At 42.9% G+C, this 20,676-nt stretch overlaps 1 protein-coding gene across 2 annotated transcripts in view; it reads left to right on the forward strand.

Annotated features, from left to right (window-relative positions):
• The window catches only part of Dnajb14 (DnaJ heat shock protein family (Hsp40) member B14), a 43,560-nt gene that overhangs the window by 10,700 nt on the left and 12,184 nt on the right, over nucleotides 1-20,676 (forward strand). Inside the window, exons 2-3 of one of the 2 annotated variants that reach the window (XM_021196363.2) lie at nucleotides 6,905-7,076; nucleotides 14,107-14,252. In XM_021196363.2, coding sequence (XP_021052022.1) covers nucleotides 6,905-7,076; nucleotides 14,107-14,252 — 318 coding nt within the window. The remainder of the gene's footprint in view (nucleotides 1-6,904; nucleotides 7,077-14,106; nucleotides 14,253-20,676) is intronic. The other variant, XM_021196364.2, reaches the window with a different exon arrangement.

Below are 20,676 nucleotides of genomic sequence, written 5' to 3' on the forward strand. Positions count from 1 at the left end.
CAAGCTTGCAATCCCACCATCAATGGAGGAGTGTTCCTCTTTCCCACAATCTCACCAGCATCTGCTGTCACCTGAATTTTTAATCTTAGCCATTCTGACTGGTGTGAGATGGAATCTCAGGGTTGTTTTGATTTGCATTTCCCTGATCACACCAATCCTTCTAATCCTTTCAAATGGTGCCACTCCCTAGTAGACCTTTGGAGGCCATTCTTATTCAGACCTCCACACCCACATCTTTATTTCCACATCTCCTCTGCTATTCACTGAGTGAGAAGTGTAGCTCCCACTTTTTGTTTTTGGTGTATTGTAAGTCAATTCCTTGATCACATAGATGCAGGCTATGTCAGTCTCAGCCATGTGTTTGGCAGTGGCTGCCAGTTTGATCCCAAAAAATGTTTCTTGACCCAAGCCAGTAGGCCTTGTCAACTCTAGCTGGCAAAAGCTACAGGAAGAATGAGTAATCCCATAACTTTCTAGCCCGTTATTTAAAGAATATTTGAAGAGAATTTATAGCATCAGACCACAGTATTATTATACACTACCTTCTCTCAACTGTCCTTTCATCTTAATTCAGTAAGTATCCATGTGATGTCTGCCACCAGTCTCATGCCAAGGTATATGTCATTATTTTGGAATTCTGAAGCTTGTTTCCTAGTGGGTCATGGGGAGAGTTTGTGGAACTATGTTCCCCAAGTTCTAGAATGCTAAAGACAATTTACTTGTGCTTTACTGTTAAAGTTTGGTGACTGTATTAAGTTACTGTGCGTGTTGCTGGGATAAAATACCCAACAGAAGCAACTTAAGTAAGGGGGCTTACTTGGGCTCACAAGTCTGTAAGAAAGTGCACCACAGCAGGGAATTCATGAGACCAGGAACTTGAGCTTGCTCAGTCACATGCATCTGTAGTCAGGAAGCAGAGAGAGAAGAACGTTAGTGGTCACCCTGCTTTCACCTTTTTATGGAATGTAGGACCTGAGCTTATAAAACAGCGCTGCCCATATGTAGAGCAGCTTTGCCTTACCCCAGTTGAGCTCATCTGGTGTATCCCTCCAGAACTTGTTTGTCAGTCATCCTAGATCCTGTCAGGAAGATAGTCAGGGCTCACCATGTCAATGAGTCATTAGCTCAAGTTTTCTTGTCTTGGGTATGCAAGCATGATACACCAGGGTCTTGTGCACGTGCCAATGAGAGGCAAATGCTGTGCGCAGTCTAACTTCTCCCTGCATAAGTCAATTGATTTTCTGGTTTTTGTCATTGTGTAGATGCCCAGCTAGCTCTCCTTGAGTATATCTCAGGTGTCATTTACTTTAGGATTTCTGATACTTTATTATGTCATTTAAATGTTTTTGTTTATATGTCAGGAATCTTCTAATTACAGTTAGTTTTATTTCTCATATTTTTCTTTGAGCTTTCTATTTTCCATGTGTTATATATATATATATATATTCAGTACTCACCACTTCCGTCAACATTTTTCTATTTTTCATTTTTAAAATTTCTAACCTTCATACATCTTATTTCTCTGTGTAGTACTTGTTGAACTGTTAAATAACTGTTTCTTCTAGCTTAGCTTTTTTAGTTTTTTAAAGACAGGATTGTTTAGTCCAGGCTGTCCTTAAACTTGAGACCCTCCTGCTTCAGCCTCCCAAGCTCTGGTGTTTCAGATCTGGTGCATCTTCAAGTCCAATTTAGCTGTCTTTGTCTTGTATGTTTTAGTTATGGTCTTACTATTAGCTCGGGCTTACTGTGTAGACAAGGCTGCCCTTGAGTTACTTTTTCTTGTCTCCGGCTCTGCTTTCTGTGCCTCTATGCCCAGCCAACCATGTCTTTTTGGATGGATTTTTTTCCCCCTTTGATTTCATATTCTTTTATTTAGTGTGTGTGTGTGTGTGTGTGTTCATGTGCATGCACGACAACTTTAAGGAGTTGGCTGTCTCCTCCACTTTCCTATGGTTCTGGGAATTGAACTCAGGTGATCAGGCTTCTTCAGCAAGCATCTTTTTCTGCTGAGCCAGTCCTCACTCTTCTGTATTTTTCTCCCCTGTGGTCTGGATAAGTGATTTCTTAGTTGCAGTTTTGACTGTTGTTTCCTATAGAGCAGTGTCTCTCTGTCAGCTGCTGGCTTGTCCAGTATTTGTGGTGACATTGATGGTCTTTAGAAATCACATTTATTTACCTTTTACATGTTAACCCTTTGCATAGTGTTTGAACTTGATCGTTCTCTTTTCCTGTTTACTGATTTACCTATTACTTATGTAATAAGTATGTTTATTTAGCCTTTCCAATATGCAGAGATCTTCCTGGTTTTGTACAATATTTAAAAGTATGTCTATCTAGCTAGGAAAGAATCTTTCTTGTGTCCTCCCCATTTCTCTCTGCAGTTTCATTTTTCATTTGTTGTTGCTTGCTGCTGTTGTTGCTGCTTCTATTGTTGCTGCTGTTGCTGTTGTTGCTGCTACTGTTGCTGTTGTTGCTGCTGTTGTTGTTTCTCTTGTTGCTGTTGTTATTGTTGCTGTTACTGTTGTTGTTATTGTTGCCTCTGCTGTTGCTACTACTGTTGCTGCTGCTGCTATTGCTGCTGCTGCTGCTATTGTTGCTGCTACTATTGTTTTTGCTGCTGCTGTTGTTGCCATTATTGTTGCTGTTGCTGCTGTTGATACTGCTGCTGCTGCTGCTGCTGCTGCTGCTGCTGTTGTTGTGCCTTCCCTTCCAGTCTTCCCTCCCTGAAGTTCACTGTAAGTGTGACCCAGGCATTCCTGCTATGGTAAGTAGGTGAGACCCATTCTTTTCGATCATTTCCTCAGTGTGGCCTGTAATGCCCGTTGGTTATTTTGTTTCTTTTGTGTGTGATCCATTCCTCACTCTTCTGTATTTTTCTTGCCTATGGTCTGGATAAGTGATTTTTTTTATCTATGAGCTTGGCAGATGGCCACTCACTCTGCTTCTCACACACTCACTACCCACACATAACTTCTTACCTGTTGATGATTCATTCCCATTGTCATATATTAGGGGATTTTGTGCATGAGGTTGTGATTTTACTGCTTAATTCTCTTTGGTTTTATTTGAGATTTGGAGAAATTGAAAATTTAAGTTCCAAGCCTGGCGGGGCGGGACGTTACTGTTATTGCAACAGCAAGGAGCAAAGGATTTGTGGTTTGAGGATTGCTTAATTTATATTTGCTTTTTTTTTAAGTTTTACTATTTGCATGTTGTGAATCACTGCTGCTACATACACTATTCTGATTCTGTTGTGATTATATTAAATGCAGACTGAACTACAGCTGAAAGTTAGCTATATAGTATATGTCTTATGTTTTTCTTTCTTTCTTTTTTTTTTAAAGATTTATTTATTTATTATATATAAGTACACTGTAGCTGTCCTCAGACACTCTGGAAGAGGGAGTCAGATCTTGTTACCGATGGTTGTGAGACACCATGTGGTTGCTGGGATTTGAACTCCAGACCTTCGGAAGAGCAGTCGGGTGCTCTTACTCACTGAGCCATCTCACCAACCTGTCTTATGTTTTTCTTAATAACAAATAGATTACTGTATCACCTACAATTAGATTGGCAGATGGCCTCTTATCTGTTAGCCATGGAAAAAGAATGATAGAAGTTTCTATAAGAAATAGCTATGTTTTTGCAAATTTGCCAACAGCACCTGGAATTTTTAATATATAACTGATAATATATGTAGAATTGTTTTATTGGTATAATTTACATACTAAATAATGGATTTATTTAAAGTAAAATAGGTTTTTAGTGGAATTAAAAACTTGTGGAACTGTTGCCATAATTCTGGGACACTTCCCAACCTTGGAAATAAAATGATTCATTGGATGCCTATCACATTCCCCTAACCCACTGACCTACTGACCCCTGCCCTTGGAGAAAAACAATCTACATTTTTTAAAGAAAGGATTTATTTATTCATTTATTTATTTTATATATGTGAGTTTTCTGTCTTCATGCATTTATATGAGTTTTCTGTCTTCATGCATACCAGAAGAGGAACTCAGATCCCATTATAGATGGTTGTGAACCACCATGTGGTTGTTGGGAATTGAACTAAGGAACTCTGGCAGAGCTCTTAACCACTGAGTCATCTCTTTAGCACCCCAAGTCTACTTTCAAAGCATTTACTTGCTTTCTTTTTCCGTTTTGTTTTGTTTTGTTTTCTCCTCAGTCTCTCCCTTTTCTGTATCCTTGGCCTCCACAGTCCCCACCCCACTCCAGTGGTGCTGGAAATTAAATCCAAACCCAGCTAGGCTGTCCTCTGCCTATGAACTGTATTTCCAGGCCTTGTGATTTTCATATGATAAAATTATGTCACATGTGGTCTTTTGTGCCTGGCTTCTTGGTTTGGTATAATGTGTTCTCTGTTATTTGTGTGATGGTCATGTTAATATTTAGTGTCCTCTTATTTCCAAAGATGGATGGCCCATCTTGTGATGGATATTTGTTTCTACTTATTGTCACTATGCATGATGATACGTGCTCTGCTTCTCAACCTATTTGTGATTTAAGTTACGTTTTCCCTTCCTCCTTCTCTCCTTTCCTTCCTTCCTTCTTTGATTTTTTTTTTTTTTACTTTTTTTTTTTTTTTTTTTTTTTTTTTTTTTTTTTTTTTTTTTTTTTAAGTACACTGTAGCTATCTTCAGACACTCCAGAAGAGGGCGTCAGATCTTGTTACGGATGGTTATGAGCCACCATGTGGTTGCTGGGATTTGAACNTCTTCAGACACTCCAGAAGAGGGCGTCAGATCTTGTTACGGATGGTTATGAGCCACCATGTGGTTGCTGGGATTTGAACTCCGGACCTTCGGAAAAGCAATCGGGTGTTCTTACCCACTGAGCCATCTCACCAGCCCCCTTCTTTGATTTTTGAATCAGAGTCTCACTTCGTTAACCCTGGCTAGACCAGAATTTGCTGTGGAAACCAGACTGGCCTCAAACTCACAGAAGTCCTCTTGCTTCTTCTTCCAGAGTTCTGGGATTAAAGGTGTGCATCACCACTCCAGCCTTAAATTATGTTTTTGTAATTGATTTATTCTTTAAAGGTGAGACCAGGTGCTCCCGTGTTGTAGTTCATAATGACACTAGTTTGTTGAGTTTTCAGAAGTGATTTTGTGATCTAGATATGACACTGTCACTTTTCATTCCTTTGTGCTGGAGATTCTTCTTAGTGGATAGAGTGTTTGCCTGGCAAACAAAAACTTAAACCCCTACAACAGCTTAAACGGCATGGTGATACACACCTGTGGTGTGAATCCTGGGTGGTTGAGGCAGGATGTCCCAAGTCATCCTTTACTGCAGAGCAAGTTCTGGGCTAACCTGGGCTACTTAAGTCCTTGTCTATAAAAACCAAACCAAACCAAACCATTCCAAACCAAACAAAGCAGCAGTTGGACTTAACATCTTGAACATTGGTTAGTCCCATCTGTATAAAGTCAAAGTTTACATTAGTCCATCCTTAATAATTTCTGTTAGTTATTAAGATGTGTTAAAACTACCATCATGTTGTATTTCTGTCATCTTTTGTCCTTTTGTTAAGCTTAATTATGTACTGTTTAGTTTTAGTTTTTACCAAAAATTTCATACCTTATACATACACACATAAAAGAAAACAATACGATTAATCATATTGCACTGGGAATGTGTGATCCAGTCTTACCTCATGGTTCCTCTCTGCCTGCTGTTAAGCCTCTGTCTCTCAAGTTATTTTAAGGTAATGCCTAGACATTATTACTGTTTTGTTCATTTGGTGTTTATATTTATTCATCCAGTGATGGATTATTATTCATGTTTGTGCTCTGCACATAAGGACATGATTTCATTCTGTCTGAACTATAAACATTATAGTATTGTTTCTTTAACACATGCCTTTAAGTGGTGCAAAAAATATACTTGTTTCTATGTATGTTTGTGTTTGTGTGTACATATGTGTGCTGGTGTTGCCAAAGGCCTGAAGAAGGTGCTGGGTTCTCTGGAACTAGGGTGTGACTGTGAGCCACCTGATATGGGTACTGGGAGCTGACCATCGGTCCCCTGCAAGAACAGTACCCACTCTTAACTGCTATGCCCATCGGTCCCCTGCAAGAACAGGACCCACTCTTAACTGCTATGCTCTTTCTCCAGCCTTTGAAAATATTTTTACTCTGTTTATTTGAAAGACTATTACTGTTAAACTCATGTTGACAATTGTTTTTTTTTTTCTACTTTAAAGATCCTATACCAGTATCTTCTTGTTGCTGTTGAAAGTAAACAGAAGTTTTTTTTTTTTTTAAATGTACTTTAATTCTCATTAACTACTTTTAAATGCTATCTTTTGAGGAGATGTTCTGCAGTCTCACTGTGTGTTAAGTGTAGTGATTTCCATTCATTAACTTTATATGTCTTGGACATTCCTAAATGATGCTCTGTAGACAGTTACTACTAAAAGAATGAGCAAAGTTTGTTTATTTGTTTTGTTTTGTTTTGTTTTGAGAGAGGGTTTTACTGTGTAGCTCTGACTGTCCTGGAGTTCACAGAGATCTGTCTGCCCAGCTACAGGACAAGCAACCTTGTTACTTAAAGAGACATTATGGAGCCTGAACTGGTGGCTTGTGTCTGTAATCCCAGCACTGGGAAACTAAAGCAAAATTGTGAGTTCAAGGCCAGATTGGGCCACATAATTCTAGGTCAGCCCCAACTGTACAGTAAAGTCATGCCTAAACAAAGGGAAAAACAAAACAACAATCTCCCCTCCCCGATTAAAACAGCTAGAAAGGAGGAGGAGGAGGAGGCCATGTTTAGTTTTTCCAGAAGACCTCATTTTGTCTGCTTTGTCTTTCTTCAGGAGCCCTTTGTGTCTGTGTCCTGACGTGAGTAGGTTCAGTGTCCTTTATCTCTCATTACACAGCGTTATTGGAAATAATTATGAAAAACGGCAGCACCGCTGGAAGTAGCACGCATTGCCGAAAACCTCCGGGGAGCAGCGACCAGAGCAAGCCCAGCTGTGGGAAGGACGGCACGTCCGGTGCTGGGGAAGGCGGGAAAGTCTATACCAAAGACCAAGTAGAGGGCGTGCTCAGGTAGGTGTGAATGCGAGTGTGCCCACACCGTGATCGTTGACTGATTGGACCCAATCGACGTTATAATACCTAAAAAAAAATGTATTTAAAACCAAAAAAAAAAAAAAAAAAAAGCACAGTTTAATAGAGGGAAATGAAGGAGTTACCTGGGTGTCCTGTCCTTCATATTTTGAAGTCAGCCTGGAGGGAGTTAACTTTCTGGAAGCTTCCACTCATTTAAATTAGCTATAAGTCACAGTGAGTTTTTTATATAATGATCTCAGCTTTGATTCTATGCACTGTTTGGACTGTGGTATTGAAACAATGAATTGCTTTGTTATAATACATAGTTGAAAATAGGAGAATTTCATATGCGGAAGGCGGAGAGTAAGGGCAGCAATGTTTTCAATTTCCAGATTAAAGGCACTTTCTTCCCTTTCCTTTCTGGCAAGGCTACCTGTGTTCACAGTCGCCGCGGTGCCCCTTTTGCAGACTTGCTCAGCGCTTCTCTCTGTCATGGGAGTCTCCCTCTCCATACACGCCTGCGTGAGGCAGAGTTTAGAGCTAAGCAGCGAGGAGCTTGGTTTTAGACATACAGCTTTACGAACTTTTTTTTTTTTTTTTTAATAAGAACGAGTTTTCTTGAAAGAAAAATCTTAGGTGTGAAATGCCTCAAAATAGATTGTTTTGTTTTCTGTTGAAAGTTCAGGGACGCGTGCTCTTCTGAGCAACTGAAGTTTGCAGGTGATGGATTCTGAAGATGATTAATCAAGAGTTCTCAGGGAGAGTGGGTTGGACTAACACAAGCGAAAGCGATTCAAATGACGCAGCAGAGGTGGCCTTTGTCCCTTGTCCTGTGTGTCTTCCCTTTCTGTCTTTCCCTTTGTCTTCCCCAGCATGGTTTGTAGGACATATACCTTGAGACTCAGAGTCTGTCTAGTAAGAGAGTGATTTGTCACCGTGTCTTGGATCTAATAGCAATATATTATATATTATATATATGAAATATATCTCATTTTTTTTCCTCTCTGTGTGAATGCTGAAGGTTGGCTGTATCATTGTGGCTGAATTCACAGTGAGGGAAACAGATTCCTGAGTCAGGATAAAACCATGGAGGAGGACCTTTGCTGTGATGGTAGGAAGCACTTCAAAGGCCTTAAGTGAAGCCGCTGACCACTTCCATAGCACTGCACTGGGCCAAAGTCGACTCTGGGGAACGCTATAGGGAAACTCAGCTCTAACCTGAGCTGTATTTCCTATAGGCGTCACATTACATTAGGAGAACGCTGTCCATGGATTCCCCTTTATTTCTTTTTGGATTTATTTACTTTTACTTTATATGTATGAATGTTTTGTGTATGTGCATATGTATACACTATATGCATGCCTGCTCCCTGTGGAGACCAAAGTCTGATCCCCAAGACCTGGAATCACAGAAGGTTGGGGATGCTTAGAACTGAACCTGGGTCCTCTGAAGGAGCAGCAAACATGGAGACATCATTCTAGCTGCCCTACCCCCTGAATTTTTTTTATTACAACTTTAATTGTGTGTGATTTTTGTGACTACCCCTCTCGCCTTGCAGAATAGAATTACCTATTGGCTTAGAAGTGTCACCAAGAAACAAAACTATAGTTGTAAGTTTTGGACAATGATAATATTCCAGATTTGCTGTTACTTTTTTAAATCTGTATTTCCTCTTCTCTAGCTGTGTGTGTGTGTGTGTGTGTGTGTGTGTGTGTGTGTGTGTGTGTGTGTGTGTGTGTTTGTGTGTATGGGAGAGAGAATGCATGTNGTGTGTGTGTGTGTGTGTGTGTGTGTGTGTGTGTGTGTGTGTGTTTGTGTGTATGGGAGAGAGAATGCATGTATGAGAGTACACACAGGAGAGGAACTTATATAAATAAAAGAAATATGTTTGTTTCAGCCCTGGACTGAGTATATATGTTTGCTTGCCCGTGTATGCATGCGTGTGTATGTGTGTGTGTGTGTGTGTGTGTGTGAGTGTGTGTGTGTGTGTGTGTGAGTGTGTGTGTGTGTGTGTGTGTTTGCTTTTGTTTTCCTCCAGGCCAGGGGACTTGCCTGTAGTTGGTGGGGGATGGGGATGGCACATCCTGAGAGTGGAAGACTGACAGCTAATAGCCAGAGCAGCTATGCCCTCAGTTGGCCAGCAGAGCCCTGAGCAAGCTCTGCCTGTCCCTGAGATTGGAGGTGACACTGTTGATGAGGTTGAAAGCTGAGGGTTGTAGGAAGAGTCATTATGGATGGGATGGAGTGAGTGCAGGTTGAGGGTCCAGCCGTACTTAAGATCACAATTCCTGATAGATAGATCAACTACTTTAGAAGTATTACCTGTATTACAGATTGATTGATTTACTATATCTTAAATTCCACATAATATACATTGTATCTGTCTGTATATAATATAAAATGTATATATAAAATCCCCTTGTAGGATGTTTTATATAATTATGAAACATTCTTTTAAGCAAATCCCTAAGTTATTTGAAATATTTCAGTCAGTCCATTGTATGTAAGTTGCCTAGTTGCAGAGTGCATACATATCATAGTAAACTTCTTAAATGTGGCCCCAGTGAGGTAGCAGATGAGAGGCCAGAGCCTGCATCTTGTCGTTTGGTATTTTGTTTTAGTTAGACTCAGGGGATTTTCCTCAGGAAAGTCCTCTGTCTTGATACAGAAGGCCATTATGCAAACAAGTTGCTCAGTAACAGTTTGACTCAGTGGGGAGAAGCCACGCAATGATCCTGCATCAGTTGCGTAAGTGCAAACTCACAGGAAGACTGAAGAAAACTTGTGTAACTAGTGAACAGGCAGTAGAACTGCCAAGCGCTGTTTCATTGACTTGAAAAAACATTTAAAAGTTGAGGAAAATAAGCTTTATTGGAAGTTTTAAACGCATCATTGTAAAAGGACCATCTTGTATTTAAGCATAAAAGGTCATCGTGGAATCTACCAGGCGATTATAGCTGCGTCCGGAACGGGTCCTGTGCAGCTCTGTCTCATTTGAATTACCAAGGCTGGAGTTTCAGAGGCACTTCAGTCTCTCATCTCTTCCTCTGTCTCTTTGCTTTTGTTTTCTGTTGTTGTTGTTTGTTTGTTTGATTGATTGATTGATTGATTGATTGTTTGATTTAGACTCCGTCCTGCTTGGAAGCCAACACTGAGCCTAAACTCCTTCCCCTGCTCTAGCCTTTCTCAGAGTGCGGGATTATAGGTCTTATGAAGTTCTAGTTCTTTAAATTAAAGGAAAATAAATTACAGTGAAGAGATACATGGCCACCTCAGTTCTTATTTAAAAAAAAAAAAAAGCTTTTAGTTGGGGCTTGCTTACAGTTGTAGAGGGTCAGCCTTCATGGAGGGAAGCATGGTAGCATGCATCAGACATGGTGCTGAAGAGAGAGGTAGCTGAGAATTCTATATTTAGATCAGCAGGCATCAAGAACAAAACATGGACCTGACCTAAGCATTTGAAAACCCAAAGTCCATCCCCAGTGACACATTTCCTCCAATAAGGCCACACCGACTCCAGCAAGGCCACACCTCCTAATCTCTTATCAAGTAGCTCCATTCCCTAATGGTCAAGTATTCAAATAGATGAGACTGTGGGGGGACATTCGTATTCAAGCCACCACGTGGGGTAAGGAATTTATGTGGAACATGACTGGATGTGGATAATTGTCCTGGCTAGTGCATATGGCCAACTTGACATAACCATGAAGAAAGAGGCAATCTCAATGGAGGGTTTGCCCAGATAAGATTGACCTGTGACAATATCTGTGGGGAATTGTCTTCCTTGTTCATTGATATGGGAGAGCCCAGTTTGAGAGTTCATCGATATGGGAGATGGCTAGTTTTATGCCATCTTGATACAAACTACAGTTATCCAAAAGGAGATAATCTCAATTGAGAAAATGCCTCCACAAGATCTGTCTGTAGGGCATTTAACATTTTTTTTTAAATTCGTGATCAATGGGGGAGGGCCCACCATTGGATGGAGCCATCCATGGGCTGGTGTTCTGGGTTTTATAAGAAGGCATGATGAACAAGCCATGGGGAGCAAGCCTGGAAGCAAACTGCAGTGACAACCTGCAGCTAAGGCTAAGCCTTGTCCCACCCATAGGCTCCTAGACTGCACCTGGCACTTAGATGCTCTGTAGGGCCACCTCCCACTGCCACACCTTCTCCATCACAGTTTCTCACATATCCAGTCTCCAGAGATTAGGACCTTCATTTAGACTGTGGCCTCAGGGTTTCTGTTGCTGTGATAAAGACCGTGACAAGAAGCAGCCTGGGGAGGAGAGCGTTTGTTTCACCTCGAAGTTTGTAGTCCATCCTCATCCAGAGAAGTCAGGACAAGAACCTGGAGGCAGGAGGCCATGGAGGCCACGGAAGGAATGTTTCTTACTGGCTTGCTCCTCATGACTTGCTTAGCCTGCTTTCTTATAGCACCCAGGATGCCCAGCCTGAGGGGCAGCACCATGCCCAGTGAGCTTAGTCCTCTCCATCAGTCATCAATCATGAAGATGTAACACAGGCTTGCCCATAGATCAATCTTGTGGGGGCATTTTCTCACTTGAGGTTCCCTCTTCTAAAATGACTCTAACTTATGTCAAGTTGACATAAAACTAGCCAGCACAATTGACCGTTTGTCAACTAAATGTACAAATAATCATTGTTAGATCATAACTTTTCCCATTGTCCTCAAGATGTTATTAATATCAATATCACAATATAAAATATATTCCATACTTTTAAAGTCTTACAATCTTTAAAAAAAGATTGAGTTTCAAGCTGGAGAGACGGTTCAGCAGTTAAGGGCACCGACTGCTCTTCCAGAGGTCCTGAGTGCAATTCCCAGCAGCCACATGGTGCCTCACAACCATCTGTAATGGGATCCCATGCCTTCTTCTGTGTGTCTGAAGACAGCTACAGTGTACTCATATACATAAAATAAATAGTTTTTAAAAATTCAATCTCTTTAAAATATCCAAAGTCAGCCAGGCACAGTGGTGAATGCCTTTAATTCTAGCACTCTGGAGACAGAGACAGGAAGAGCTCTGCCAGCCTTGTCTCTATAGAGAGTTCCAGGATAGCCAGGACTACATAGACTCTATCTCAAAAATAAAATAAAATATCCAAACTCTCTCTAAACTCTAAACTCTCCGTAAAAGTTTAAATTCTGCCAACGGCGGGCTCCTTTTTTATTGTTTTGTTTTGTTTTTTGTTTATTTGTTGGTAGGTTTGTTTGTTTGTTTGTTTGTTTTTTTAATGAGCCCAGTACTTTTCTTACTCCAAGAGGAAAGAATTAGGACACAGTCAAGGTCGGATCAAAGCAAAACCATAGTCTACCCTGCAGTGTGGAGTGTCAGACTTCGGGGACCCACACCTCGTGTGCTCCAAAGAGCTTAGGGATCTTGGCCCAGAACATGGAGGGAGTCCCACAGGCTCAGGCCAGCGCCGGGCCCCAGCTGCTGCAGTCCTTGGTGATCACCCCATAGTATTGGCATCTTCACGAAAACTGTCATTTCTGCCATCTTAGCCTTCTCTTGTGTCCTCTCCATGCACGTCAGGCGCCTTCACTCCAGAAGTGTCTTCTGAGGGTCTGTTGTGGCCCAAGCACTGTAGTGGCAAATACATTCAATGTGAAAGAAAAAATACTTCCTAGGCTTTTTCTTGAATTGGTCTGTGAGGGCTTTTCCGCTCCTGTTTCTCTGCTTTCCCTCCCCTCCTCTCTCCCCTCCCCTTTCTTCCCTCCCCTCCCTTTTCCTCCCTCCCCTCCCTTCCCTTCTCTTCCCCCTCCTCCCCTCTCCTCCCCTCCCCTCCCCTTCCCTTTCCTCCCTTCCCTCCCTTTTCCTCCCTCCCCTCCCTTCCCTTATCTTCCCCCTCCTCCCCTCCCCTGCCCTTCCTCCTCTCCTCCCTCATAGTTTCCCAGTGTCACTCCCAGTGACCAGCTCTTCTAGTTAGCTTATCAAGACACAGCCTATGGAACATAATGTTCCAGAGGAAAGGGGGGCCTTTTCCTTCCCTGCTGCTGCAGATGAGCACAGAGCCTCGCCCCTGCATGCTGTGTGCACTCTCCAGCGCTTACCCTCCTTAGCTTTGGGATGCCAGGTTGTTGGGTTGTAGGAGGTCATCATCAGAATCGTCACTGCTCACTAAGCCCTTCAGTGTTTCTCTCTATTCCTAAACTGTTTCTAGCACTCCAAGTCAGTAGGTGAATGTTCTGAAAAAAAACTATTAACTGACCTCTAGGTACGGGTTGATGGAAATCATATACAACAGGTAATTTTGAATCCCCGTTGTTACTTTCAAATGTTTTATTAACACAGGACCTGCCATCCCTTTTGGATTCACTTGGTTAAATTCACAGTGGCAGTGGTGTGGAGTTAGCTTGCTGGGCCTCAGACCTTAGGCCACTTCAGCTCCTGTTCAGCTCCTGTGCGGCCCCCTGGGCAGCCCCTGGGTAGTCGCTGTGCAGACCCCTGTGCAGCCCCTGGGTAGTCGCTGTGCGGACCCCTGTGCAGCTCCTGTGCGGGCCCCTGTGCGGCGGCTCCCTGTGCAGCCCTATGCAGCGTCTAGCCCTGCTCTCATGCTCGGCTCCATCTGCACTGTGCACTAACAAGTTCTGGTGTTTACTCCTCAGTGGTGACACACTTTTCAGGCCTTTCTCCCATCTCAGTTGCAGTGAGTCACTGCCCTTCATCTGTATTTATCCTGGGTTTACCTCTGTGGCTGATACACTATGCTGTGGACATTCTCACGGGTGGAGGAATGGTCTCTCTACCCAAGTGAGAATGGAGCAAACAGCCTGCATCACACCCACAGATATTTCTTATACCACTCTAAAAGAGTGATGTCATGCTCCTTATACCACTCTAATAGAGTGACATCATGCTCTTTATACCATTCTAACAGAGTGACGTCATACTCCTTATACCATTCTAACAGAGAGTGATGTCATGCTCTTTATACCATTCTAACAGGGTGATGCCATGTTCCTGCTTAAAATTTATATCCTATCATTTTTGTTCACAGCATAAACAAATGTAAAAATTACTACGAAGTCCTTGGAGTTACAAAAGATGCTGGTGATGAAGATTTGAAAAAAGCTTATAGGAAGCTTGCTTTGAAGTTTCATCCAGACAAAAACCACGCCCCTGGAGCCACGGATGCTTTCAAAAGTAAAGTAACTTATGAAGTTTCACAACAGTCTTTTCTAGAATGCCCTTTCCAGTGTTTCAGAATATGAAATCTGCTTTTTCTTCCAGTGCATTTAGAAAGCAGCTTAAGACCAGTCTAAAAATCCTTTGAATCTTTAGGACTAGCTTCCATTACCCAGCCAAGTAGATGCAATATGTCTGCGAAAGTCTGCAGGCTGGTATTCGCAGTCCAAAGTAACTAACATCCAGGTACCGTGGGTGCCTTCTGGTTTGGTTTGAGGAGGTAGGTTGGTGGTTTGCATTACCTCCCAGCATTTGACATGTGGCCCAAGTCAACTAAAAGTGACAGCTTTACTGATGTTTTCCTGGACATGGCCAAGAGTGGAGATTTCCTAGACAGGCTATTCCAGGGATGCTAGTCTTAATATTTCTATGACACTGGTCAGGTTTTGTGATGCCAGAGGACAAACCCAGAGCCATGCACGTGTTAGACAAGCTTCTGGCATGCGCTGCATCTCTAGTCCTTGAGTTTATGAGCTCAGGTCTTACTGTGCAACTCAGGCTGGCCAGAGTGAACTTGGCAGTGTTCTTGCCTCTAAGCGCTGACACCACAAGTGTGCACAGCCAGGCAAAGCATAATTCTGCGTTCTTTATATCCATTTTTAGAAATGAGTTTACTTTTGCTTCTTCAAAATTGATTTCTTATCTCGCCTGTGTTATCTATTTTACTTCCTAATCTTCTCTAAATCTTTGGTGAAGTTAGTAAATGTTATGCAAAATAGGAGTGAAAATTAGGTAACTGATTTGATAATTTCCTATTTTATATGTTGTAATGAAAGTTATACAACTGTCTCTTCCCTTCCCTGGCTTGCAGGGGCTTCCTTTAGCTTCACCTTTCCAGGGAAGGCAGGGTAGCTTCTCCCTGGCAGATAGAGTTGCTGGCAACCTGACTCCCATGCCTCGAGCATATTATTAAGTAAAAACAATAGCAATAGTTTCATGCTTTGTTACAGTTTCATTGTAACAGTTAATGTGTTGTCCATAGTGTAACTTAGTGATTGTTGATTCTTGTGAATTTGATATTCATAGAGCCAGTGTTTGGTGTTTTCTGTAACATGCCAGGGTCCAGGAATAGAACAAAGGAGGTATTATGTTAAAATGTTTCAGGAAAGAAGACTGACCAGCCAGTGGTGGCTGCAAGCCTTTAATCCCACTTATTCTGAGTTCGAGGCTAGCCTGGTCTACAGAGTGAGTTCCAGGACAGCCAGGGCTATACAGAGAAACCCTGTCTTGAATACCCCCCCCATAAGACTCCATTAGTTTTTTCATAAAAATACTGTTCAAGTTGTTTATAATCCAGCCATTGAGAAACATGTCTAGAATCCCAGCTTCCAAGAGGCAGAGCCAGGAGGATCACAAGTTTGAGGCCAGCCTGGTCTACATAGCAAGTTCCAGGCCAGCAGAGCTATGTGCTGTAAAATTCTTTTTTGTTTTCCCATCATAGCCAAAGAGAGGGAGAGGCAGGGAGGGGAGGGAGGATATTGTTTACAGAACAGTTTTATTTGTTGAAGGAAGTTGCCAAGGAAAATACATGTGGGAATTAATAATATATTCCAATGAAAGCACTGCCAAAGTTGTTCTTCTGGAAAAGGATAAGTTAACAGCAGCACAGAGAGAGGAGAGGAAAAGGATAAGTTAACAGCAACAGAGAGAGAGAGAAGGGAAAGGATAAGTTAACAGCGGCACACAGAGAGAGAGTAGGAAAAGGATAAGTTAACAGCGGCACAGAGAGAGAGAGTAGGAAAAGGATAAGTTAACAGNAGAGAGAGAGTAGGAAAAGGATAAGTTAACAGCGGCACAGAGAGAGAGAGTAGGAAAAGGATAAGTTAACAGTGGCACAGAGAGAGAGAGAGTAGGAAAAGGATAAGTTAACAGCGGCACAGAGAGAGAGTAGGGAAACTGGGGTGAGCAGGGTGGCTCAGCAGGTGAAGGCACTGCCACCAAGCCTGGCAACCTGAGTGTGAGGCTCGGGACTCGTGTGGTGGAAGGAGATAACTGATTCCTACAGGTTACACACACACACACACACACACACACACACACACACACAAATGAAATAAAAAGTTAAAAAAAGAAATTATGGGAAACAGTATTTTCACAGTTCGACATGAGTTTAACTTAAACTTTTTCCCATTGTCTCATGGGCCTGCCAAACTCTGATGGTTGGCTCCAGCTCCGTGATGACATAGGTGGCCCTGGTTAAACTCATTCAGTCACGCACGAGAAAGACACGGAATAGGATGTCTACAGGAGGGGCATAAGAGAGGCTGGAGAGTGTCAGCACTCAGAATGCATTAGCCATGTGTGTATAATGATCAGGACAGATTGAATAAAATTATAACATCTTGGCGGTGGGTGATCCAAATAACGTTGGCAATAGTAATTCTCGCTGGACTGGAGGAATAGGACTAAGGGAAGAACACACAATTTTATTCCAGAGGACCCAGGTTGGATTACTTTAACTCCAGCCCTAGGGGACCTATCGCCCTCTACTGGCCTCCACAGGCACTGCACCCATGTGCTGCAAGCATCCAGGCAAACTCTTCATATACATAAAAGTAAAGAGTAGTAGACCAGGCCGTGCGGTATGCACCTTTCACCTCAGCACGCAAGAAGCAGAGGCAGGCAGCTCTCTGAGCTTGAGAAATTCCGGGACAGTCAGGGCTACACAGAAAAACCCTTGAAAAACAAAACAAAACAAAACAAAACAAACGGTACATAGTAAGAATTCTTCCTAATGTTAATGCTAGGCTTGGCTACCAGGTGTGGTTCTGCACGCCTGCAATCCCAGTACTTGGGAAGTAGAAGCTAACTTCACCCATTGTTCATCACGGTCATGTGAGCATTGTTGCTCTTATGAAAACACTAAGAATATAGGTGTCTATACCGTAGCATTGCTGTTGCTCTTCTGAAGCAGCAAGCCGCACAGGTGTCTCATACTAAGCCAGCCAGCCCGTCAGTGGGGTCTCACAATGATGGTTGTGAAGGCTGGGTGTCATCATTATGGTTTAATGTTCTGCTTTGTAAGGGAGAAATACTCCTTACTGATCAGCATACTGGGAGATGATAATCTCTAGGGGAGAGGCTCACACAGTCAGTATGGAGGTGGTTATCTATAAATCAGAATGCCACTTTAATTAGTCCCAAAGGAGATCAGAATTAGGAGTTGTCTCAGGAGCCAGTTTTCACCCACTAGAAACTGGACAGAAACCCCAGCCTGTAACCCACAGCTTATCAGTGAGAAAATGCAGTTAGGCATCCTGCAGCCAGTGTAGTCGGTCACATAAGAGGCAGGCTTCATTTGTCGTGTGCTTCCTGAGTACTTGACATATTCTTAGCCAGTCTTCTGCTTGGAGACGCCAAGCTGTTTTTCCCTAATCAGAGACAATGTTTTGATGTTTCTTCTTCTTCTTCTTCTTCTTCTTCTTCTTCTTCTTCTTCTTCTTCTTCTTCTTCTTCTTCTTCTTCTTCTTCTCCTCCTCCTCCTCCTCCTCCTCCTCCTCCTCCTTCTTCTTCAAGTATTTATTTATTTATTTATTTATATGTGTGTCTTTATACATACATGCCTGCACACGTGCTGAAGGGTGTACACACAGATTTGTGGAGATCAGAGGACAGCTTGCATCAGATTCTCTCCTTCTACCAAGCGGGTCCTGGGGCTTGACCTCAGGTCATCAGTTTGTGGCAGGTGCCTTTGGCTGCTGAGCCATCGCTGGCCCCCACTTTGGTCCTTTATATGGAAAATAGGACAGATAAGAGTTTGATCACACTGAAATGTTATTTTATAGAAAGGTGGAGTCATTTGCAGGTTATTTTCCTATTCTATTTTATTTTCTTCAAGAATAGAGAAATAATCATAATCAGATTAAGGACTCAAGTTAAATGCTATGTTCCTGTTTCTCTAAGGGAAACAAGTGCTCCTAGATCAGTAAACCAAACCTGGCTGGATTGTCTTTCCCATGAAGCTTATTAAGTTTACTAAAGCAAAGAAATATTTAATATGCAGAATGATGGTTTTTGGTGTTTTTTGGGGGGAGTTTTCAAGACAGGGTTTCTCTGTATAGCCCTGGGTGTCCTGGAACTCTGTAGACCAGGCTGTCCTTGAACTCAGAAATCCACCTGCCTCTGCCTCCCAAGTGCTGGGATTAAAGGCGTGCAACACCACTGTCCGGCCAGAATGATTTTTACAACATACCTAAACTGTTTTCCACACCATCTGGTAACATGCATCCTCTCTCTTCTCCCTGACACAAATACCATCATCTTGGTGCTGGTTGTAGCTCAGCAGTCCTCGCCTCTCATTCACAAAGTCTTTATTTCATTACCCACCATCGCCATCAAACAAGGACCAAAACAAAAGCAAGCCACCAAACTAGGACACATTATCTTCAAAAGTTGGAGATTGTTTCGGTCCACTGCTCCGTTGTCAGCATACGCACGGACATCCTAGTGAGGGCACAGGGTAGCCGTGTGTTTCATAAATAATTGTGGATCCCGTGCCAAGGCTTGAGCTAGGTTTGTAGTTTAATATTAACAGTATAGACCCAAGAGCATGTCTCACAGAACAAAAGTGTTGCTTCCACCTTTGGGCTTTTTCTTATCTAAGTAAGGGGATTTGAGATCCCCTCATCCTCACTGCTGTTCACACTGCAGTGAAGCCCAGTGTCTGCTGTTGACACTGCAGTGAAGCCCAGTGTCTGCTGTTCNCACTGCAGTGAAGCCCAGTGTCTGCTGTTCGCACTGCAGTGAAGCCCAGTGTCTGCTGTTGACACTGCAGTGAAGCCCAGTGTCTGCCAAGTGTTTTGTAGCTTTCCGTTCCTGTGGGTTTTCTATTTTTCGTTTTCTGTGTAATGTTTGTTTAAGTTCTTGCAAGCACAGATGGTGGGACTCACCTGTAATGTCAGCCCTTGGGTGACAGAGGCAGGAGGATCAGGAGTTCCGCTTACCTGGAGATAAACAGCCATTCCCTTCCCCAGGCGCATTAGTTACTGTCACTCCAGCTTGACCAAATACTGGGCACATGTAACTGAAGGGGAGGCAGGGTTAATTTTGGTGTATGGTTTGAGAAGTGTTAAGTGTCGGTCTGTCCTGAAGTGTAAGTGTCTGTCTTCCTGAGAGCAAGGGCATCCATGCAGGCAAGGCTCTTCACAGGATGGTAGATGGGAAGCACGGGAGAGAGATACAGAAGGAAGCCAGGGTAAGATACAGCACCAAGGACATGGCTCCTGTGGCCTCCTTCCTCCGGTTAGACCTCACCACCTACCTTTCACCACCTACCAATAACCCACGACTCCTTCCGACATAACCATGTATTCAGTTAGAGCAGTCATGGAGTTGTGGAAACCCATCACTGAGGTTGGGGTGCTTTACCACTTGCCTAGGCAGCTTTCATTTAGTCTTGTTGGTGGTTTAGACTTAGCAGCCCAAGGCAATGGGAGGTGGCAAAGGGACCTTAGCACCTTACCACCATCCCAAAGTAACAAGACTATAGCCTCCCGGTGTCACAAAAACACACAGACTGCAGCAGTGATGCACCCCTTCTCCTAGCCAGGAGACGACTGTAGACCTAGCATGAGTCTGGAGACCCCATCTCTTCCCAGCATTGGTGGGGAGCTCCCAACTCCCACCTCTGGTGGCGTCAGAGTCTTAGGGGGAAGGAACCTGGATGTCTGTTTCTGCAAGGAAGTTGTGAGACAGTGTGTCCCCTTACTGCACTGGAATGGTAGGACAGTGTCCCCCTACTGCACTGGAGCGGTAGGAGAGAAAGACGTTAGAGCATAGCATTTAAGATGCAGAGCTTCACCGCAGACTAAATAACCAAATTGCAATTGAAAATCTCTTATCATTCCAAGAACCAGGGCCCCACACTGTTAAAACTCAGTCTGTTAGACACCCACATGGAGAAGACAGAAAAAGCAGAGTTTTGTAGCAAAGATGTTACAATATATATGATACAGGTGTCCTGAAGAACAAACGCGTGTGTGGCAAAAGCAAATAAGATCACCAAAGAAATACAGAGTCTGTTCAAAGGTATAAAGAACAGAGTAGAAATTCATCATCAAAAGTAAAGATCTGAAATACCTGCTAATGTAGGAGCAGAAGAAAGGGCAGACGGAGCAAGGACCTGATGAACTAGAATCATTGCGCTCCCATTCACACAGCCAGGAGAGTCGCACAGAGCAGGAGCAGCAGCCCTTGTAGAACATGAAGCTGTAACAGAAGATCCGATCGGCAGGTCGCTGGGCTCTGAGGGCGGGAAGGAAGACAGAGCTGGAAATCTCTAGAATCATTAGAGTTTGGAGACTTCTCAAACTTGGGAAAGAAAAAGAAAGAAAGGGAGAGAGAGAGAGAGAGAGAGAGAGAGAGAGAGAGAGAGAGAGAGAGA

This window comes from Mus pahari, chromosome 4, assembly GCF_900095145.1.
Source record: "Mus pahari chromosome 4, PAHARI_EIJ_v1.1, whole genome shotgun sequence".
Classification (NCBI taxonomy): domain Eukaryota; kingdom Metazoa; phylum Chordata; class Mammalia; order Rodentia; family Muridae; genus Mus; species Mus pahari.